Source organism: Podarcis melisellensis (genome assembly GCF_964234715.1).
Source record: "Podarcis melisellensis genome assembly, chromosome: 13".
Classification (NCBI taxonomy): domain Eukaryota; kingdom Metazoa; phylum Chordata; class Lepidosauria; order Squamata; family Lacertidae; genus Podarcis; species Podarcis melisellensis.
In genome coordinates, this window is record NC_138545.1 from 40102095 (window position 1) to 40126363 (window position 24269).

The 24269-nt window shown below is 45.1% G+C and overlaps 1 protein-coding gene across 1 annotated transcript in view; it reads right to left on the reverse strand.

The window, feature by feature from the left end:
* The window catches only part of ITGB3 (integrin subunit beta 3), a 59313-nt gene that overhangs the window by 29816 nt on the left and 5228 nt on the right, over positions 1-24269 (reverse strand). Inside the window, exons 2-3 of the mRNA XM_081883966.1 lie at positions 12180-12268; positions 958-1147 (exon numbers count right to left, since the gene is read on the reverse strand). Coding sequence (XP_081740092.1) covers positions 958-1147; positions 12180-12268 — 279 coding nt within the window. The remainder of the gene's footprint in view (positions 1-957; positions 1148-12179; positions 12269-24269) is intronic.

The window sequence follows — 24269 nt, forward strand, 5'->3', positions numbered from 1 at the left end:
ATATTCAGATCGGCAAGTCCTAGGCTCTGTGGTTTAACCCACAGCGCCACCCAGGTCCCTTCCTTCCACATACTTGAGTAATTAACCCTGTTATGCTGACATAGGCCCATATTGACATAAGCTGACCCATATGTGGTGGACTTGTGAAAGGGTATTGGGAAATGATCCATAATGAAAAAAATGTTTAAAAGTACTCCTCCCCCCCCCCAAAAAAAACCAACAACAGCCCAGAGTGCTTTCTGTTGGGGATAATTCAGACTGAAATCACCATGTTTCATGGGTTATTTATGTATGCCCGTGTTTCGTTAGCCCAAAAACGGAAAACGAGCGAGGTCCCAATCAAAGAAGAATGGCGACTTAAGTTGACAGAATACGTGCAGCTTGCAGACTTAACATATAGAATAAGAGAACAAGAAGAACATACATTTAAAGAAAATTGGAAAACGTCCATTGAATATATGGGAAATAACTGCACAGCTGAAAAGGCTGGCAGCATTAAGATAAATTCAGCAGTGTGGACAAGTTTTGATGGGTGTAATAACTGGAATACTGGGTGGTATAGCTTTTGTAAAATATGCAGGGATATGTAAAATGAACCACAGAAAGAGAAGAAGGGAAGTCATTGATGTCTGAAGGTTGTAAAAATGAGGACTTTAAATTGTAAAACAAAAAATTCAATAAAAATTATATACAAAAGAAAGAAAGAAAGAAAGAAAGAAAGAAAGAAAGAAAGAAAGAAAGAAAGAAAGACATAAGCTGACCCAAACGCTCTTCTTCCCCATGGCTTGAAACTCTGGATATGTCTTGAGCATCCATTGCGCTGTGGCTGATCTCTGTCATCTATCTATGTATGGGATGAAGTTTTAATAATAACCACTTACAGCACCCTGAAGTCCTCTGGGAAAAGCTCACCGATGTGCTAAAACTGCAATAACCGAATAGTGTATCTCAGCTTACCTGGCCGCAGGTGGAGCCTGATCTTCTGTGGAGTCATCTGAGTGATGTCGCTTCCTGATCCTTTGTCGCTGAGCTGCCTATCCTCCAGGATTTCAGAGCTGCTGACTGGATACTCGATCAAGTTTTTCATACAGCCATTTTTAATGAGGTTGTCCTTCGAGTCGCAGCGGGAAAATCCAGGCGGCATGCCCTGTTGGAGGGAGAAAGGCCAGCCGTAAGAGAAAGAGGAGAGAGTTCTCAGAGAAACAGTAATCCAGTCAAAATGGGCTTTGTGCCAGTGTGATGCTGATGCAGGTGGTGCTGTCGTCTAAACCACTGAGCCTCTTGGGCTTGCTGATCAGAAGGTCAGCGGTTCGAATCCCCGTGACAGAGTGAGCTCCCATTCCCCTGTCCCAGCTCCTGCCATCCTGGTTGTGAATGTATATGGTAAAAAAGGTAAAAAGTTAAAGGACCCCTGGATGGTTAAGCCCAGTCAAAGGTGACTGTGGGGTTGCTGCGCTCATCTCGCTTCAGGCCGAGGGAGCTGGTGTTTGTGCAGACAGCTTTCCGGGTCATGTGGCCAGCAGGCCTAAACCGCTTCTGGAGCAACGGGACACTGTGACAGAAACCAGAGTGCACGGAAACGCCGTTTACTTCCCGCCGGAGCTGTACCTATTTATCTACTTGCACTGGTGTGCTTTCGAACTGCTAGGTTAGCAGGAGCTGGGACAGAGCAATGGGAGCTCACTCCGTTGCGGGGATTCAAACCACCGACCTTCTGATCAGCATGAAAGGGTGTGGGTGGATTATAAAACTGTAAAATAAATAAATAAAATGAAGAATGGCTTTAAAAGGGGAAAACAGCGAGAAATGACGCTGCAAAGAAAGGGGAGGCTTCTGATTTTGTTTTGTTTCAATTCATTTTTTCAAATTACGTCGCCTTTTGAATCCTGACCGTTTCCAAGGAGCATACAGGACCGTACAAATTTAGCCTCCCAACTTTGTAAACGGAGCTGCCACCAAATTTGGAGGTCCCTGTTCAAAGAAAACATCCAAGGAATTTAGAAGGAAGGAAAAAAGAATTTCAGTAAGAAAAGCAAAAATCCTAGTGGGCAGGGGCTACGTGCTCCTACATTAAAAAAATTCCTTCCAGTAGCACCTTAAAGACCAACTAAGTTAGTTCTTGGTATGAGCTTTCGTGTGCATGCACACTTCTTCAGATGCACTGAAACAGAAGTTTCCAGACCCTTCCAGACCCTTCTGTTGCAGTGTATCTGAAGAAGTGTGCATGCACACGAAAGCTCATACCAAGAACTAACTTAGTTGGTCTTTAAGGTGCTACTGGAAGGAATTTTTTTTGTTTTGACTATGGCAGACCAACATGTGAGGTAAGTTTAGGCTGAGAAAGAGTTACAGGCCCATGTTTGTCAAGGGTGCCGGGAGCTGTTAGAAGACCCCCTTCATTGCCCTCACAAAGTCCGCTTCCAGAGTGGTTTAACAGTCAACCTCAGGAAATTCTGGGAATTGTAGTTCTGTGGGCGAAATTGGGGTCTCCTAACAACTCTCAGCACTCTTAACAACCTACATTTCCCAGGAGTCTTCGGGGGAAGCCAAAACTCTTTAAAGTAGGATTGCCATACATCTGGAATTTTCTGGACATAGCTGGAAATACTGGAGTGTCCAGGAAAACCTGGATGTATGCTAAAATGTCAGGGAAAATCCAGACGTATGGCAGAGATAGTCTTTCTGTTCCTCATCAGGTAATTGTATTTCCACCTGTCTTGCCCCAACTAGCCCTTCCCAGACTATGACTTTAAGAACAGCAGCAGCTGGGAAGAGAAGAGTTCAGGGATGGTTTTTTTTATTAAAAAAAAGTTTTATAAGTTGCACGTTTTTGTTTCCCAAGTTGATCCTTTCGCATGGTTTTGTATGTTTTGTGATATTTTATGCATTGTGATTTTTTGTTACTTTTAATGATTATAGATTGGTAATTCTTCATCGTGGTTGAAGTGTTTAATTGTTATTTGCTGATGTTTAATTGTACTGCTTACTATTAGATTCTGATGAATTGTTGAATGTTCCTTCGTTTGATATAAGTTTCTTATCTTAAAGTTATTGTGACTTTCATATTGGATCAGATTGTTACTATTAATGTTTGATGTTCTATTATGCTTTTATGTCTTGGACTTGGGCTTATTTCTGATCAGCTTTTCTTGTGGCTGTCCAGTTGCCTTTTAAAAATGATTTTACTTATTAAATACGGGCTTGAAAAATAGGTCTCTAAAGACTAATTATCCCTGAAACCAAACAGCACTTCAGTTTGCTGCATTCCAGATTTGCAGCCAGATCCTAGCCATGCTTACTGGGAAGTTTAAGTCCTACCAAAGGGACTTAAATAAGACTGCAGCTTTAAAACTGGTTTAACAGCTAAGAGAGCTCTGAGAACTCTAGCTGGGGTGAAGGCAATGCGGCTCCGGTAGATAATTCTCAACACTCACACTAAACGACAAGTGCCACTTTCTATGGGAGAAACTATGTCAGTTGTTGTTGTTTAGTCGTTTAGTTGTGTCTGACTCTTCGTGACCACATGGACCAGAGCACGCCAGGCATCCCTGTCCTCCACCGCCTCCCGCACTTTGGTCAAACTCATGCTGGTAGCCTCGAGAACACTGTCCAACCATCTTGTCCTCTGTTGTCCCATTCTCCTTGTGCCCTCCAGGAGTCTTCTCTTCTCATGAGGTGGCCAAAGTCTTGGAGCCTCAGCTTCAGGATCTGTCCTTCCAGCGAGCACTCAGGGCTGATTTCCTTAAGAATGGATAGGTTTGATCTTCTTGCAGTCCGTGGGACTCTCAAGAGTCTCCTCCAGCACCATAATTCAAAAGCATCAATTCTTCCGCGATCAGCCTTCTTTATGGTCCAGCTCTCACTTCCATACATCACTTATGGGAAAACCATAGCTTTAACTATACAGACCTTTGTTGGCAAGGTGATATCTCTGCTTTTTAAGATGCTGTCTAGGTTTAAAAGTGATCTCTGTAGGTAGACATACACTGGGAGCACATACTGCTAGTAAAATAATTATGTGCACTGTATTCTAAAAAAACAACTTATAAAACTTTTAAACCAACCTTGGGGAATGTAAAAGCTTTGCTGCTTCGGGTGCCTTTTAATTCTCAAAACACATCTCCCTAAAGCAGAAGGCAGCAGCATTGGCTGAAAGTTATTTAGACAAGCAATTCAGCCTTCACAAAACAAAACAAAACGTGGACAACCTCTGTCCTTAGTAAGGGTTCCAGTTATTATGGAACGGGACTCTCAAAATAGGAGCAATCCATATGAATCATGAACATGTGGTAGCCTTGTTTTCTGGCAAACGTTTTGAAAACTGGCCCCATTAACCCTGCCAGGAAATCCGGCTTTCGTGGAACTCATAAGCCCCTCAAGCCGATACAGGGCAATCTGGTGTCACTCCGATTGCACAAGCTGCCCGGAAAACGAAATAAGCAGCTCTCTAACTTATCGTTTCCTCCAGGCATGCTGGGGGCAGGAGCACTGCAAGAGGGGGGAAAAAAGAGAACCAAAAAAGGAATAAGGGTGATTCTACAGCAGCAGCAGAGAGGCCATGGGAGGAAGGGCAAGGAAGTGGAATGCAAACAAAGGATCAACATGACTCCTCGAGATATTTTTGTGGTTCATCCAGGAGAGAAAAAAACCCATATCTATTTTTTTTCTGTTATAGATTGGGGCTAAACTGAGACTTTGATTGCCACAATTGGTTAGCACACCTTGGTATATTTGAAGCTTACCATTTCCCTGAGCTAAACAAAAATATGTTGTTTGGGTTTTGGTTTTGTCCCTTAAGCCTATAAAGGCAAAGGGGTTGTGATTATGCATGGCATGTCTGCCTCTTCTGAAAGGAAGCCGTTTTCTTGTATGCTTTTAAATTATTATTATAATTAAAAAACCCTTAGTGTAAAGATACAGAATGCAGGAGCACGCCTCCTCTGAATGGCACTGTTCCAAAAACAGTTAAAACCACACATTTTGTAGGAAGTGTGAATGTCATCAAAAGACTGACCGCATTTCCCTCCCAATATTTTTATCCGCCCATTTCGACAGCTAGAAAGGTGACACGTTTGCTGGGTCACTAAAACTCTTCCCAACTGGCAGTCCTTGGGGGAATCCCCAGGATAAGACAGAAATGTTGACCTTCTGAGAAGAGCCTTGAGAAGCAGTTTCCAGGAGTCCTTTCCAATGGTCACAGGAAATCAACCCCACACAGCCTGATATCCTTATCGGCAAGCACTGATGAGGTAGGAAATGTTAAGTTGTGGGTGGACATATCAGATGACACAGCGATTCTTCAAACAGCTCTTGTTTATTCACAGGCCAGGACAGAACTGAACTGAAGGGTTCAGTCAGCCTGCTTATATAGAGCTCCAGTACAACGTTACTGTAACAACTTTCTAAAACTATCCAATCACTGAATGTCACTTTCGATCCCTTATTTGCATAACTATCTACAGTATCCCCCTGTTGGCCCAGGGTGAGAACTTCAGTACATAACAGGAAAGCTAATTTGAAACACCTTATTTCCCTTAAATAATTCTGGGCACTGTGATTTCTTAAGGGTGCAGAGAATTGCAAGTCCCAGCAACATTTAACAAACCACAGTGCCCAGATTTTCTTTAGGATGGGTTTCAAATGTGCTTTAAAGGTACAGTTCACACAGCCTGATACTGGGTATGAAAGCCCAGTTCCCACATTGTGTTAAAGGCAAAGGTTAAGGGACCCCTGTCATTAGGTCCAGTCGTGGCCGACTCTGGGGTTGCGGTGCTCATCTCGCTTTATTGGCTGAGGGAGCCGGCGTACAGCTTCCGGGTCATGTGGCCAGCATGACTAAGCTGCTTCTGGCAAACCAGAGCAGTGCATGGAAATGCCATTTACCTTCCCGCCGGAGTGGTACCTATTGATCTACTTGCACTTTGACATGCTTTTGAACTGCTAGGTTGGCAGGAGCAGGCACCGAGCAACGGGAGCTCACCCCGCCGTGGGGATTCGAACTGCCGACCTTCTGATCGGCAAGTCCTAGGCTCTGTAGTTTAACCCACAGCGCCACCCGCACCCCTTCACATTGTGTTAACTGTACCTTAAAGCAAACTATGATTTAGGGTGCCTGAGCAGTGTGCTTAGTGCACTCTGCACAAAAAGCTGCCGTAGCATTCTTACCCCAATCCTGCTACAACCGACTAACAAACAAAACAATCCAGCTTGCTCACACTGTCCAAACCAGGCTTGTGGTTTATTTCCTCCAAAAGTAGCCGTGAGCAATAATCACAGGGTGCAGGCGGTGTCAACAAGCCAGTCTCTGGCTTGTTTTGCCCATGACACTTTAGCAAACCGGAGTGTGGGAAGAGCATTGTGGGAACTTTTGAGCAGGGGTGCACCAACACACTGCTAGTGCATTTCAAACCACAGTTTGTTTGTTTGAAACTATGGCTTCATAGGTGCGAAACGGTCCACTGCGACTAATCTGCATTGCGTCACTTTGAATACGCATCCAGGGAATTATAGGGGAGGGAAATGACATACATTATAGTGTGGTGTTAGATTAGGACCAGGGCCGTCTTTACCCAGGAGTGCAAGGGGTGTGGGGCACCCGGGCACTGAATTATGGGGGGCACCAGGTGCCCGCCACTGAAGCCGCCTAAGCTCTTAACTATCAACCTGTTATGAAATAATAATTCTGATCAAGCTAGAAAAACAAAATACATATATACCTAGGTATTACCTACTGTTTCACTAAAGGACTTTCGACTTTGTGCGCTCATTTACCAAAGATGCGCCGCGCTAACGGCGGTGCTTGTCAGACTCAACAGTGGTGCTTGTCGTGCTCGATGGCGCCGTGCACATGAAATTAACTCTTACATCAAAATATTATGTTACGTATTGTATTGAGCTGCGGCAGGAAGCAGCATATTAGTCGTGTCAAAGGTGCCGCTGACCCCCGAGTAAAACGTTGCAAATTGCGTTTTAATTTCATCACTTACAGTTCAAATTCATTTAGAGAAATCATTTTTTAAAAAAAGTCTGACATAAGCATAATAAGAGTTAATTTGGGGGCTGAACTAAATTTGGGGGTGCTGGGCGGATCTTTGCACCCTGGCGGCGCATATGCTAAAGACGGCCCTGATTAGGACAGTGGAGATCCAGTTTCAAAAGCCCAACTCAACCATGAAACTCAGCCACACACATGTGATTGCCACTGAGCTGAGCCCAGGAAGGTTGGTCTTGGGGTGAGGTAGGAGGATCTTTAAACACAACCTTTTCCAGAGAGAAAAAAGAGCCCAGTGAGGAAGACACAAGTAAAACCAAATGTGTTCCAACTGCCTAGCCATTTTTCTGTTAACTGAAACTGCTAGTTATTCTGTACAGTTTCCTTGCCCAGTGGCTGGGAAGATAAGAACAAAATTGGCTACCCACAACAATTCCTTCCTGGAGTTGCCTGCTACTGCTGGCTAGCAATGAGGAATGGGACGGCCAGTTCTCCTCCAGACTGTCTCCCCCACCTTTAATTTTAAAGTGAAGGGCAGGAACCCAACCATGTGTGAAACATTTTTCTTTGTAATTAGCAGAAATACTTCGCACTTAGGTAGCCTTTGAAGCATTTCACACGTGTGACCTTGTCATCTTTAAGACAGGGCAATATTATTGCACCCATTTTGCAGATGAGGATAATCGGGGTGAGTGTGTGAGCAGCTGGGAGAGAGTGGCTCACTTAAAAAACACCCCCAAAAGAATCATGGGAACTGTAGTTTATTAAAAGTTGGTGGGAATTATGTCCCTGAGAGAGGTAAACTACAGTTCCCACGATTCTCCCACTATACTTGAAATGTATAGTGCCTTTGCAGCCCGAGGTAAGAAAAATGTGTGCAAATGTATTTCTGTGCAGAAGAGAGAGATGCAAAAGGAGGGCGTGTGTTTTTTTCTTCAAACAAGGCAGACAAGAAGACAGAGGGGCTTAGGGAGCCAGGGAGGAAACTTTCATTTGCAAAATTAAGACAGCATGTGAGGAAGTTACTCTACTAACAAGTTTTGCACCTCGGGGGACCTGACTTTTGGTGAGAGGCGGGAGACAGCTCCTTTGCTAATTGCCACATCTCTTCAATAAACAGACCCCGAGGCCTGGCGGGGAAAATATTGCCATTTTTGGAAACGTTTGTCAGAGGTAAGCAAAACAGCTCCGTAGCCATAGCTGCTGTCTAGGAACACGGGATAAACGCTGAGGCAGCTGTGGGAGCGGGGAAAAGTGGTGACGTATTGGCTTGAGCCAGCCAATACTTTGCTTTTTAAAAAAGTTTCCCCATCATATTACACACAAAACTGGCAAGTATTTCTGGCACGGGGCCTTGTGGTCCAGCCGCCACACGCCCACAAATATCTCATCACGTAATCAACAGCCAGGATGTCTGGTGAGCTGTTAAGGCACAAAACCGAAGCAAACACCTCAGATCGCTGTGACAAGAATTATGAGGGATCCTGGGTTTCCCGGTTAACCCTTTCTACTTATCGCCGAAGAATGGATGCTTTTGAATTATGGTGCTGGAGGAGACTCTTGAGAGTCCCATGGACTGCAAGAAGATCAAACCCATCCATTCTGAAGGAAATCAGCCCTGAGTGCTCACAGGAAGGACAGATCGTGAAGCTGAGGCTCCAAGACTTTGGCCACCTCATGAGAAGAGAAGACTCCCTGGAAAAGACCCTGATGTTGGGAAAGATGGAGGGCACAAGGAGAAGGGGATGACAAAGGACGAGATCGTTGGACAGTGTTCTCGAAGCTACCAGCATGAGTTTGACCAGGAGGCAGTGGAAGACAGGAGTGTCTGGCGTGATCTGGTCCATGGGGTCATGAAGAGTAGGACACAACTAAATGACTAAACAACAACAACAACTTATTTTCATGCCAACCACACCATCCCTACGCTACTCAACAGTGATGGGTAGTTTTTGACAACCACACCCCTATGTTGCTGGACTGCAACTTCTGTCATCCATGCCCTGCGCTAGCAATGGTCAGGAACAATGGGCTTTGGAGTCCAAGGGCATCTGAGAGGGTCACAGGTTAGTCAAACTCTCAGCTATGCAAAGGCAGCTCATCTTCTGTGGAAAAAGCACTAGCTCATTATATGCAGACTTCACAGCGAAGGTTCAAGTTACAAGAGATTCCAACCACCTGCACAGTGTGACCTAGTTGAGATTCCTGTATTTAAGGGCGTTGGACTAGATGACCCTCCAACTCTACGATTCAATGACTCTATACAGTTGTACCTTGGAAGTCGAACAGAATCCGTTCAAGAAGTCCGTTCGACTTCCATAACGTTCAGAAACCAAAGCACGGCTTCTGGTTGGCTGCAGGGAGCTCCTGCAGCCAATCGGAAGCCGCGGAAGCCCCACTGGACGTTTGGCTTCCAAAAATAGTTTGCAAACCGGAACAGTCACTTCCAGGTTTGCGATGCTCGGGAGCCAAAACGTTCGGGAACTAAGCTGTTGGACTTCCAAGGTACGACTGTACCTGTGCCTGGGCAGCAACACATTAGACTACAGGTGGGCGGCTACAAGATTTGATCGTCTTCTATATACAAATCATCATCATCCCTATATATTAAGTAATAATAATAATAATAAATAATAATAATAATATTTTCTTTATATCCCACCCATTTGGCTGGGTTTCTTTAGTTGCTCTGAGGAGCTGGGCTATTCCCAGCCTAGTTCTTCTCCAGGAGGCATACTGGTGAGTTTGCTTTGGAAGTAAGCCACTGAAGGCTGTCATTTTGTAATATTTGTGTTTATTTATGAAGGTTGAACTCAACGACTCAAAATTTGCTGCCCTTTTGTGGCACCCCAAACCAGCTGCGTCAATTGGCCTAGCGGCCCTGTTGCAGAGGATTCTGGGATGTGTTCTAGTGTTCTCAGTTCATCTGGGGGCATTGTCCAGACTTGCTGGGGCTCACTTCCAGGACAGAAAAATGCATCGCAGAACACACCCAACAACGCTGTCCTGCAGATGTGCGGTGGAGGGGAAGATCGGTAGTGATCGCAAGCTGCACTGGGGAGAAGTTTTGCCTGCCATTACTGATCTTCTCAATGACCGGAAAATTGCTTAGGAAAACAGTTCCTGCCAGTGAAAGACACTGAATGGCCTTTGGAATGCACAAGCTCCTTCCAAAACGTAATACCTCAGGTTACATACGCTTCAGATTACAGACGCTTCAGGTTACAGACTCCACTAACCCAGAAATAGTACCTCGGGTTAAGAATTTTGCTTCAGGATGAGGACAGAAATCGTGCTCCGGCGGCATGGCAGCAGCAGGAGGCCCCATTAGCTAAAGTGGTGCTCCAGGTTAAGAACAGTTTCAGGTTAAGAACAGACCTCCGGAATGAATTAAGTCCTTAACCCGAGGTACCACTATATATTGCTCCAGCAATTCAAAATGAATTAATGTGTTCAAATGGACATTTGGTGTCATTAAAAAAAAAAACTGTCTCCATTAGTGAGAACCGCTTGCTAAAGTGATCTTCAAATTTTGCGTTCGTGGAAATACATTTAAATGGCAGGGAATGGATCAACGCCGCTTATTTGCTCTGGGACAAGACACAGATGGAGCTAGTTAATGCAGCAACTTGTGATTACTCTTGCAGCTTTTGGTGGGCAGACATCTGGTGGTTCCCTCTTTGCCTACAGCGAGCTACTCCGATGCATCATCAGTTGATTAAAAATGTCCTGGGAGCGTATTCAAAAAAAGCTTTTGCTTCTTTTCCAAAGAGCCAGCAAGCTTTGCTGTTTGGGAGTTAACGGCCACAAAAAAAACATTCTTCAGATACTCCAGGAGGATTCCACTGTTAATTGGCCTTTCATTATTTTAAAACATGACATTCTTCAGATTTCTTTGACATCTCTGTCCAACGGTCTCCCCACCCCTCCACCACCACGTCTTTTCCTTGGTGCTTCTAGAAGAGGAATTGCAACCGACCCATTGTGTTTTTCCTGTGTGTTCAATCGCACTGCTATACGCTCCATTCGCTGCAATGGGTGTGACATTTGAAATGTGAACATCCCATGTCGTCATAACAACTTATCCAGCTTATCTCAGCAAATAAGCACATAGTTCCAGAACTCCCAGACCATTGCTGCACGATCTGCTGCTTTGTTTTGTTTTGTTTTGTTTTGTTCAGTTTATTTTAGGTAGCATTTTAATCTTATTTCGTACTTGGTTCATTTTATGATAACAACAATTCCTGGCCCCAGCAGATCTGATGCCACTTAAAATATTTTTTGTTCCAGCACAGCACAGCTCGACTGGTATTTTGATGTACAGTGGCACCTTGGTTCTCAAATGCCTTGGTATTCAAACAACTTGGAACTCAAACACTGTAAACCCGGAAGTGTTCCGGTTTGCGAACTTTTTCGGAAACCGAACATGCTCCGTTTTGAGTTACGCTTCCGTTTTGAGCGTCACACTTCCATTTTAGTGTTACGCTGAGGTCTGATTTTGCTATTTATTTTGTGTTTTTGTGGCTCTTTTTGTTTTGTTTTTGTGATTGTGTGGAACCCAGTTCAGCTATTGATTGATTGATTGATTGATTGATTGATTGTGTGACTGCAGTACCTTGTTTGCTGCTTTCATTTTATGGATCGATGGTCTCGTTAGATCGTAAAATTCATGTTCAATTGCTGTTTTAGGGGTTGTTTTTAAAGGTCTGGAGTGGATTAATTCTTTTTGCATTACTTTCTATGGGAAAGTGGACCTTGGTTTTGGAACGGACTTCCGGAATGGATTACATTTGAGAACCAAGATACCACTGTACTTTGGATTTCCTCTCTTTCTCGTTGTTTATCTGCTGCTCATCTTTTTGTTTCTTAAGTGTTTTAATAATACTGTATGTTTTGTTTAATAATGTGTGTGTTTGTGTGTGTGTGTGTGTATGTCTTTATATATATATATAAAGACAGGAGTGCCTGGTGTGCTCTAGTCCATGGGGTCATGAAGAGTTGGACACGACTAAACAGCAATAACAACGTATTTACTGATGTTAAGCTATCTTGGGCATTGCAATTTGAAATGGCACAGTGGTTATAAATGCTTGAAATAAATGAATAGATAGCAAGATCTAGCTGACACCCAAGAACCGCAAGTTCGAGTAGGGGAAGGTACATGGTATAATCTTGGTTTTTGCCTCACCTCCTGGGAACACCAAGCACATTGTGGGTTCACTGCCAAGCACTGCTGACATGAGTTTACTCCTCGTGTAGTACAGATGTCATCGTCACCTGAAGAAGAAAGGGCAGACAAGAATTGGACCACAGTTTCAAACAGCATTTTCATGGGCCATGGGTGGTAAGAAAACCACATATGACCAGCCCACGCTTATGGATCTGCAAGGGCAGCCCTGCTAATAGTTCCATTTTATCCACCGCTTGCGGCACAGTGACTTATAGCAGGGCCTTCTTCGTCATGGCTCCCCAACTGTGGAATTCCCTCCCAGTGGAGATATGTAGACCTGTCTTGTTGATGTCTTTTTTCAGCATCTACTGAATAGGCCTGGGCAATGTATTGATACATCTTCCAGGACCAAATGATGCTCCTTCCCTTTTCAACATCACAGTGTATCACAATATCACGATGTTTAGCCAGTGATACATCGCAATGTTGAAAAGCTGATATCGCCCAGCTATACTACTCAAGACTTCTCTTTGGCCTGATCTTTGTGGGCTCATAATATGATCCATTTATTGCTGTGTCATCACATGTTATGCCATTGGTGGTTCCTTATATACCAGTTGTACTTCTGAAATTGCAAACGCACACACTGCGGAAATTTCAGTTAATAATAATAATAATAAATTTTCTTTATACCCCACCCTCCCCGGCCAGAGCTGGACTCAGGGCAGCTAACACCAGTAAAATTACAATAAAAACACAATGGGGGGGGGGACCCAATTTAAAATACAGGTTAAAAAAATACAATTTAAAGCCTCATTTTAAAAGTAGCCCATAGATCAAAACCATAAGGGGAGGGAAACATAAAGGTCAGACTGAGTCCAAACCAAAGGCCAGGCGGAACAGCTTTGTCTTGTAGGCCATGCAGAAAGTTGTCAAGTCCTGCAGGGCCCTGGTCTCTTGTGACAGAGCGTTCCACAAAGTCGGGGCCAGTACTGAAAAGGCCCTGGTCCTAGTTGAGACCAATCTAACCACCTTGCGACTTGGGACCTCCAAAGTGTTGTCATTTGTGGACCTTCGTGGGGCATACCAGGAGAGGTGGTCCCGTAGATACGAGGGTCCTAGGCCACATAGGGTTGGAAGGGTGATCTAGAAATCTGACAAATATATGAATACTGGAAGTTGAATACAAGAAGCTGACAAAAAGGCGAACTTCTCTCTAATATCTACAGCAAATAACATGAATATTTTAATGGGGAGGGAAGACTGTTAACCTTCAGATAGATTCCTAAACTGGATATGCTAATCTGCACCACAGGTTTCAAAAATCAGGATAAAAAAATGTGATACCTGAACAAATTTCCACTTTCAATTTCAACCTCGGGGTGTTCAAACACCCTCGAAGAGTTCAAACACTAATAATAAATCTTGAACTTCAGCCAAAAAGAGTACCAAGTATGACATTTCTTTGTCCTCAAAGGACCTCACTTTTCATACTCCAGTCCCCATGTGTTAATTTCTGATTTTATTTTAAAAGTCCAGATTTTGAATTGAGGCAAAATTATAAGGTCTCACCATTCCCACCCCGCCCCTGTCACTACACCCCTCCCTGTGCTCCTTGAAATTTTACAAGACTAATCTGGAAACATACCTAGGAGATTTTATCTTCCAGGGAATGCACTAAATACTGCTTGCTGAAGGTTTTCGCAGGAGGATTCTAGCATAACTGGAGCTATGCATTCCTAGGGGAATTATCAGCAATATCTGAACAGCAGCACAGAAAGAAAACCAGTGTATTAACATAGCCAAACTCCCCTTATCTTAGCAATGCCCTTCGCTTAGAAAGACGACAGCTATTCCGAACTGCTCCACGCATTACGTAGCAGGAAACCCGTGCTGTACAGTTATTAAGTGCTACTCCAAAATGTGAGAGTGTGCTTATGTCATCCACAAGCCTCAGCTATCAGAAGCTGGGGAAACTTTAATATAGACACTCAAGGGCTCATCCACACTTGTCCCAAGATTCCTAGGCACAGGTCAGAGGTTTTTCTTTCGTCCTGCTGCTTTCCCCAGGACTCTGCTTTCCTTTGGCCCACATCAGTGAGGCTGAGAGGGGCATCTGGGCAGCCCAACATCTCCTTACACGCTGTCCAGGCTTGCGCCCTCTGGGAGGCCACTTCTGTGTTGCTAATGCAACGGTTTGATTTCACCCCCAGATTTACACTCCCTTTGTATTTTGAGACAGACTCCAACAACAACAACAACTGCTGAATTGCCGCCGTGACCACATAACACCGCTCCTGAAAGACCTACACTGGCTCCCAGCACGTTTCCGAGCACAATTCAAAGTGTTGGTGCTGATCTTTAAAACCCTAAATGGCCTCGGTGCTGTATACCTGAAGGAGCGTCTCCACCCCCATCGTCCAGCCTGGTCCAGCTCCCAGGGCTTTCTGGTGGTTCCCTCCCTGCGAGAAGTGAGGTTACAGGGAACCAGGCAGAGGGCCTTCTTGGTAGTGGCACCCACCCCATGGAACGCCCTCCCATCAGAGCTCAAGGAAATAAACAGCTATCTGACTTTTAGAAGACATCTGAAGACAGCCCTGTTTAGGGAAGTTTTTAATGTTTGATGTTTTATTCTGTTTTTAATCTATTGGGAGCTGCCCAGAGTGGCTGGATGGAGTATAAATAATAAATTATTATTCTATTGTCATAAGCTAATATATGAGATAGACTCATGACATGCAAAGCGAGATATGTCAAGCCTTTATTTGTTATAATTGCAATGATTATGGCGTATAGCTGATGAAAACCTCAAATTACCAATCTCAGAAAATTAGAATATTAAATGAAATCAGCAAAACAAGGACTGCAAATAGAGCAATATTGGAGCTCTGAGAAGTAGAAGCATGCACATACTCAGTACTTGGTACTTGCAGAATGTAGACACCCTATATATAGAAATGAGCAAAGCAGTGATATTTCAGGGAGCAGGCGGGAACCATTACTTAGACAAGAGGAGCCTACGCACCACAAAACACTGTTGCCGTATGTAGGTTTTATTTTATTTGCTTTTTGTCTTATATTTTGGAAATATAAGTTTTTTCCCCTTTAAATTTTTTGGGGGGCCCCCAAGAGAGTGGGGCCCTGAGCTAGTTTAGCTCATACGTAAATCCGGCACTGCTCCCATTGTACAGCTGTGGGGTGGACTGCAAGTCCATTGGCAGGGATTTGAACCCAGGGCTCCCACATCACCACAGACTCACCGTAGGCGAGTGGGCCCTGCTACCTACAATGATTACGACAAAGAGGCCTCTTTTAAGGGAGAGGTGGGGCAGACAGCACTCCGGAGTCTCCACTAGCCCCTTGTTTATCTCTATAATTGCTTTTCTTCCTTTGTTCATGCACAAACACCCCCTCCTCTAATAACCACCTTGGACCGCTGACTCACAGGCTGTGGCTTCTGCAGCTCCCAAAGGCTGGAGATTACGCAGCTTCCTCAGAAACTGTTGATTAACAGCCCAGAGTTATTATTAACTCCACATTGGCTTGTCTATGGAAGACTGCCACCCCGCTATGTTTCTTTCTTACTGCGTCTGTGGGCTTGCATAAAGATTTCTCACCAGTTTATGCTAAGTTTTTTTCCTCCCCGTCTCCTTGTCCATAGTTTAGGAGCTGACAAATCCGAATGTATGAATAAGTTCTCTTTTGCCTTATCAGGAAACACAAAGAACTGCTGGTTGTTGTTGTTTAAAATGACAAATAAAATGTGGGTGTAATATGGGCCAAAGCAAAAACAGGAGGCAAAGAGGGAATGAGGGGACAGGGGACAGAGAGATAACACTGAAGAGGCTTTCGCAAGTTCTCTCTTTCTCCAAAACCACAAGGATTATAAACTTGTGGGCATAATTCACATCCCACAGATGTCAAGCTTGGAAACCTTGCCCATTTATTGTAATGAAGCTAGGCTGAGGCTACTCTGGCTACACACAAGAGTCACAGAAGTGTCGTTCTCCCCATGAAACGCTAAGCTTCAGCTTCAATAGCACCACCAACCTTTGCAAAGTTTAGAAACTTGTGGGGAAAGAAAAGGAAATCTGGGAGTCTCCACAGATCCAGCTTCCACAACAGGGAGCTCTGTATGTTCTCAGGGACTGGAGATCTTGAATTCAAGCAGCCAGGGCCAGCCCAAGACATTTCGGCACCTGAGGCGAACCCCAAAATGGGGCACCCACCATATCCACCAGGGAAGGAGGAATGAATGAAGACTGGAGAAAGACGGATATCAGAATCTGTTTGGGGACCCTGCCGCCTGAGGCAGTCTCCTCACCTGGCCTCATGGTTGGGCCGGGCCTGCAAGTGGCTATTATTGCTAGAGTTTGAGGAGCGGCATGACGAAAATATTTGACAAATAAGGGCAACTTCATATTCCCCTAGCCATTGCATTTAAGGTCCTTACTGCGGTCAGAGATTAGGCTAAACCCAGATAGATCCTCTTGCCCCTTTTCCACTGTGAAAGGACATTTCCAGTCACCTGGTGATAGTGGAACCCCAGAGGAATCATGGTTTTCTGAATCATACCACACCCATTGAGCAGCCCACATGAAGAACCATCACCAAATCAAGGTTTCTGAGTAACAGACTGTGATGTGCTGATCATTCATATGTCTGGCTTGTGAGGTGTGACTGGCACGAAGTGATGTGATGCACATTCTCCACCCTTCTTATTCCATGCTTTCTGCCTTTCCAAAAGCTCAGTGTTTCATGTTCTCCCCCTTTGCACCTTTGGCCATGCCAAGTCCTGGAATTAGGTCTTGTCTTCCCTCCATTGAGCCACCTCTCCTCACCAACAACAGTAATCTTCCCTGCCCTGCCTTCCTTGATGTTCCTCAGGTGTCTCACAACCCTCAGCTCTGACAACACCGCTAGGAGCTTGCAAAAAAAGACCCCAAAAACCAACCCCAACAATCCTCTCTTCCAGTCCTGCCCATCCAAAATAGACTACAAGCCCTCTGAGTGCTGAGACTGAATACTTTTCTATGTTTTGTATCATGCTGATGCTAAACAGATTTTAAAAATAAAAACTAAAAAGAAGTAATCAACTTCTTTAGGAGACTCCTTGTTATCACGATAGTACGATAAGGATTCGGCTATCAATTTAATATATTTATCACATTCAGATACACACTCTTCTTTAAAGGAATTCAAAGTGGGTATACACTCCCCCCACTTCATTTTATCCTCTCAACAACCCTATGAGGTACGTTAGGTAAGTAAAGCTGTGTTTTATTGACAGGGGCTCACATGCTTTGTACAGAACATTAACTCCCTCCACAAAGAAAACTAGACTTTCCCCAAATAACAACAACAACAACAACTAATAATAATGATACCATCACCACTATCATATGTCATCAAGGAGCATTCAGTCACACGAAACAGTTCCGTTTGTTCCTAGTTCAATCCAAATTTAGACAGAGCTTTCCCTTGTATCCCACCAATCTGCTGATTCCCAGTCCCCCTCCCTTATCAAATTGTTGCAGCAGTGACAACTCTAGTGAGGCAGCAACACATGGCAAGCAAGGAGAAGGGAAAGCATGGAGGCCTCTCCCCTCTAGCTGGGGAAATGTTTCTCCCCCCTCCTCCAAGGTTCTCAACTTGCCTTGCTTCAATGTATTGCAGCCTGATCTTGCTGTCAGTGCAATTCCATCCTGCTAAATGGAATACAGTAGAAAGGAAAGAGAGGGAGTAGGAGGGGAATTCTTCTGTGGTTTGGATGTAAACCTGAGTAGGAGAAGAATTCGGGGGTCAACGCTGTGCAATTCCAGCCTCCCTCTGTTTCTCTCACACGCACGCATACACAACCTCTGAGTCATACACACACACACCTCTTCTGAGCTGTGGCCTGATAGCAGTCATACATTCAAGTATATTAGCCGTCTTCAGGGTTAGAAATTTACTTGTTTTGTAAACTGAAAGCAGAGGTGGAGCCTGCATGCAACACCAATGTTTAGAGTAAAGGTAAAGGGACCCCTGGCCATTAGGTCCAGTCGTAACAGACTCTGGGGTTGTAGTGCTCATCTCGCTTTACTGGTCGAGGGAGCCGGCGTACAGCTTCCGGGTCATGTGGCCAGCATGACTAAGCCGCTTCTGGCGAACCAGAGCAGCGCACGGAAACGCCGTTTACCTTCCCGCTGGAGCGGTACCTATTTATCTACTTACATTTTAACGTGCTTTCGAACTGCTAGGTTGGCAGGAGCAGGGACCGAGCAATGGGAGCTCACCCCGTCACAGGGATTCAAACCACCGACCTTCTGATCAGAAAGTCCTAGGCTCTGTGGTTTAACCCACAGCGCCACCCGCGTCCCTAATGTTTAGAGTACAGTCTTGCAAATAATCACACAGAACGGCAGTGGGGAACATTTGGCCATTCAAACCTCAGCTGAACTTCAGTTTCCAGCATCCCTGACCATTGGCCATGTTTGCTGAGGTGTATGGGAGTTGTAGTCCAGCAACAATTGCAGAGCCAACTGTTCCCCGTCCCTGATACAGAAGGCTAGAAAACAGTGCTGGGTGGGGAATCCATACAGACTCGGCTAATTCATAGTCCAAGATAATTTGCAAGGCAACGAACTCTAAAAAGACTAAGGTCACTTGCAAATGACCTGCTTATCCAGCATTCATTAGACAATGTTGCATCAAGGAAGTGCTACTCCAGACTTTGCAACTATTTCCTGCTTGCAAAAGTCCAGTTTGGTGGGGTGAGGGTTATCATGCAGGACTTCCAAATCAACTCTAATTGCACAACCTGAATTTCCAGGCATGTGACTGAATCCCACCCAAAAAACAGAAAGAGCCCGGAAGTGCCCATATGGAATCATCATGCCTGCAACACAGTTGCGTGTCAAGACCCCGAAACCACCCCCTCGGCAATGAATGAGACACAAGGACACGGATATTAGGTTAATGTTATTGGGCAAAATTTGGCCACAAATTTATTGGTTACAGAATGTGAGTGGTATTGGCTTAGACACTGGAGTTGACCCAACTATATCTGACTCCTGCCCGTCATGCAGGGAGTCCGGTAAGGTAAGGGAGAGCCAGCGTGGTGCAGTAAGAGCGGTGGACTCATAATCTGGTGAACCAGGTTTGATTCCCTGCTCCTCCACATGCAGCTGCTGGGTGACATTGGCTAGTCACACTTCTCTGAAGTCTCTCAGCCTCACTCACCTCACAGAGTGTTTGTTGTGAGTGAGGATGGGAAAGGAGAATGTTAGCCGCTTTGAGACTCCTTAAAGGGAGTGAAAGGCGGGGTATCAAGTCCAAACTACTCCTCCTCTTCTTCTTCTTCTTCTTCTTCTTCTTCAACCACTGATAGGGGGAGCCCTGCTGATGCAAACCAACTCAAACTCCCCCAGGGTTCCCAACATGGTCATGGCATGGCCCTAGCCCAGTCCCGGACTTGGGACAAGATCCACACCCCCGGATTCCTTCAAAGGAATACCCTTAAGATTGGAGGGGCAGGTGATGACCACACCTCCTCTCCCCCCATCATAAGATCAACCAATGCCTAACAGCCAAACCTTACAAAGTTGTGACAATTGCTACGAGGTAGGTGAAAACCAAATGGCCCTTGCCCATCTGCCAAGTGGAAAAATTCCTACCAGGCCCCTCAATGGCGACCAACCGCATAGCAAGGCCAATGTCGAAGCCTGCAAATTAGGGAGGGCGGGTGGGAGATTGAGGAAGCAGGCCAAGAGAAAGCTCTCTGGCTCACAGCTTTGTTTAAATGGGGCCTGGTCACACCTCCTCAGCCAGCGGATTGGCTGGCTGGGTGATGGCATGGCAGGGAGCCTCTGGGTTTGGATTTGGATTTGATATCCCGCTTTATCACTACCCAAAGGAGTCTCAAAGCGGCTCACATTCTCCTTTCCTTTCCTCCTCCACAGCAAACACTCTGTGAGGTGAGTGGGGCTGAGAGACTTCACAGAAGTGTGAATAGCCCGAGGTCACCCAGCAGCTGCATGTGGAAGAGCGGGGAATCGAACCCAGTTCACCAGATTACAAGTCGACTGCTCTTAACCACTACACAACACTGGCTCCCAGTCCCCCGCCCCTGGAGGGTAGTTGGTGGCCACGTGGTCCACCGCAACTCCTCCCCACTTCTAAGTGGAGAGGATTTCCTCTGCGCAATTCGTCTTGGATCTGGTTTGCCATTATGCCCCATTCTCCCTTCGCTGCCTTTCGCTGTGCCCGTGTTGTGCATAATACAAAGAACAGCACCGGAACAATAAGATAAGGGAAAATCCAAAGAGATTGTGCCACATGAACGAATGACTGAACAAATGCATGGAGGAAACAATAAGTATTTGGAGGAAGAGGTTCAGCTAAATAAACATATGACTGGTCCAAAATAGATGTGGAAAGGCCCATCCTGATTCAAGCGTCCGACACATAAAGCACACCCTCCAACATTTCTCTGGTGAAAATAAAGGTAAAGGTACCCCTGCCCGTAAGGGCAAGTCGTGACCGACTCTAGGGTTGCACGCTCATCTCGCTCAAGAGGCCGAGAGCCGTCCGAAGACACTTCCGGGTCACGTGGCCAGCGTGATGAAGCTGCAACTGGTGAGCCAGCACCAGTGCCGCACACGGAAGCACCGTTTACCTTCCCGCCGGAGTGCTACCTATTTATCTACTTGCACTTTGACGTGCTTTCGAACTGCTAGGTGGGCAGGAGCTGGGACCGAACGACGGGAGCTCACCCCGCCTTGGGGATTTGAACCACCGACCTTACGATCAGCAAGTCCTAGGCACTGAAGCTTTACCCACAGCGCCACCCACGTCCCCTCTGGTGAAAATATGGATGTCCTATTCCATAATATTAATACCGTATTGGCCTGAATATAAGCCTCACCTTTTTTTCCAAATTCCGACCGTGAAACGTTAAAGTGCGGCTAAAATTCGTGACCTTACAAAAACTGGCTTTGACGATATCGCTGCTGAAACAGACATACGGTAAAACGGAACGGGTGTGAGTGCCTGCGGAATTTTAAGGGAGCGGTTTATATTCAGGTATTGTCTTTTTTTTCTCCCCCCTCCCTTGAATGTTAAAGGTGTGGCTTATATTCAGGTGCGGCTTATATTTGGGCCAATGCCGTAATAATTACATTATTTATACCCCGCCTATCTGACTGGGTTGCCCCAGCCACTCTGGGCAGCTTCCAACATATATATATAAAACATAATGAAACATTAAACATTGGGGGGGAAACTTCCCTATATAGGGCTGCCTTCAGATGTCTTCCAAAGGTTGTATCACCTTCTTGGCTGGGTGGTCACAAAACTCCATATACAGTGGTACCTCTGGATGCGAACGGGATCCGTTCCGGAGCCCCGTTCGCATCATGAGCAGAACACAACCCGCATCTGAACGTCTGCGGGTAGCGACTTGCTGTGTCTGCGCATGCGCGAGCGCGAAACCCGGAAGTAACCCGTTCCGTTACTTCTGGGTCGCTGCAGGACGCAACCTGAAAATATTCAACCTGAAGCAAACGTAACAAGAGGAATGACTGTATCCTACAACATTTCTCCGATGAAAATAAAGGAAAAGTGGGACAATCTGAGATCAAATCAGAAACCTGGGCAGCTTCTGTAAATCCCAGACTGTCCCTGGAAAACAGGGACACTTTGAGGGTCCGATAAAGTAGAGGGGAAGGATTTTACTTACAAAGACAACATACAAGAGATGAGTTCCAGGTCCATCACCACCACCACCCACTTTGCTGTCACTTCCTCCAGCCACTTCCCTCCATCCCCAGTTCTGATATATCCTACTCGTTGCTAGATACATGAGCAGGGAAGGCGCATGAAGAGAGACATGTGTCTGTCGCAGCTAATATGGCCTCAAGAATCATATGATAACCTGTCCCACAAACAGCAAGTTCAGGTAGTGTGTGCCAATAAAATGGGAGCCAAGAAGGCACTCAACACCAAGGCAGGCAGAGGCACAATACTTTTTTATATATACCGTATTTTTTGCTTTATAAGACTCACTTTTTCCCTCCTAAAAAGTAAGGGGAAATGTGTGTGCGTCTTATGGAGCGAATGCAGGCTGTGCAGCTATCCCAGAAGCCAGAACAGCGAGAGACATTGCTGCTTTCACTGCACAGTGATCCCTCTTGCTGTTCTGGCTTCTGAGATTCAGAATATTTTTTTTCTTGTTTTCCTCCTCCCAAAACTAGGTGCTTCTTGTGGTCTGGTGCATCTTATAGAGCGAAAAATACGGTAATTCAAAAGGCCCCAACACCCACTAATACAGAACACAAAAGCATGCTTGATGGCTTCTCATGAGTCCTGAAATGTTGAGAGTCAATTGAAGAGAACCATCACAAATATACTAAAGTGAGGAGGCGGCAGGAGGGGAAAAGATAATTGGCCTGCTTGAGCTTCTTACAGCTTAGGGTATCCTGAACAGGATCATGGCTGGCTGGCTGATATTCTCAACACGAGCTCTCTTATTAGGAAGCGAGGATATACTGTATTACAACACATTGTTGTAGATCCCACTTGCACTCAGGCACCAATAAAAAGGAATGGAATGTTCTTATTAGCTGAAGTGATCTCCAGTGCATGGCACCGTATGTTTCTGTACGCAGCTGTTTGTACAGAAACACAGGGACAAGACATAAGACGTGTGGCCTGTTGATGTTTCCGTAGCTGTTCTTTTACTTCACTTCATTAGATGGAAGCAAGTGGCAGGATGGCTTAAATCTTTTCCTGTGAGCCATTTGGAAGCTTAAGAGTTACAAACACAAGATTTGGCTGCATAAGGTCTCAGGTTCATTCCCCAGAGCTTCTGGATAAAAGGATCAAGATGGCTACAAAGACCTTTCTCTGCTTGAGCCCCCAAAGAAATGTAGAGTACAGTGGTACCTCGGGTTAAGTACTTAATTCGTTCCAGAGGTCCATTCTTAACCTGAAGCTGTTCTTAACCTGAAGCACCACTTTAGCTAATGGGGCCTCCTGCTGCTGCCGTGCCACCAGCACGTGATTTCTGTTCTCATCCTGAAGCAAAGTTCTTAACCCGAGGTACTATTTCCAGGTTAGCAGAGTCTGTAACCTGAAGCGTATGTAACCTGAAGCGTATGTATCCTGAGGTACCACAGTATATGAAGATGATGTTTGGAGGTATCTGACACCAGTGCAGTTAGGAAAAATGTATAAAACTAGCTCAAATTTGTGTTGGAAGTGTAAGAAAAAGGAGGGGACATTTTACCACATGTGGTGGGATTGTAATGAAATTAAGAAATTTTGGGAAATGATATACAATGAATTGAAGAAAATGTTCCATCTAACATTTGTTTAAAAACCTGAAGCATTTTTGTTAGGGATTGTGGGGAAAAGACCAGCCAAAGAAGTTGAAAAATATCTTCATGTATGCGACAACAGCGGCGAGCGTCTTAATAGCACAAGGATGGAAGAATGAGGAAATTCCGACCAAAAAATCATGGCAAGAGAAACTGATGGACTATGCAGAACTGGCAAAACTGACACATAAACTACGGGACAAGGATAACTGACTTTAAAGAGGAATGGGAATCTTTTACAAAGTATCTAAAGATGCAACAAAGTGAATTAGACTCCTTGGCAGGTTTTGAATAAACACTCACAAACTTTTCATTAAGGTTTTACACAACTCTGTAACATGCAGAAAATAGAATTTATAGAGAAATCAGAGACTGGAACTGAGGGAAGTCAGGGGGGCGGGGAGGGTGGGTTATGGGAGGGAGGGGGAGGGGGAAATGGGGGGTGGAATTAAGGATGATATGTTTTAAGATAATATGTTTTGTTTAATTTCCAAAAATAAATAAATAAATTAAGGTCTCCTAAGGGGTGGAGGGAGAAAGAAACTTCAGCTAGTGCAGAATTCAGTGGCCAGGTTGCTCACTGCAAGTCGGTTTGAGCATATTACACCGCTCCTGATCTTACTGCACTGGCTACCAATTAGTTTCCGGGCGCAATTCAAAGTGCTGGTTTTGACCTACAAAGCCTTAAACGGCTCAGGACCGCAATAGCTCAAGGACCGCCTCTTTCCATATGAACCTACCCGGACCC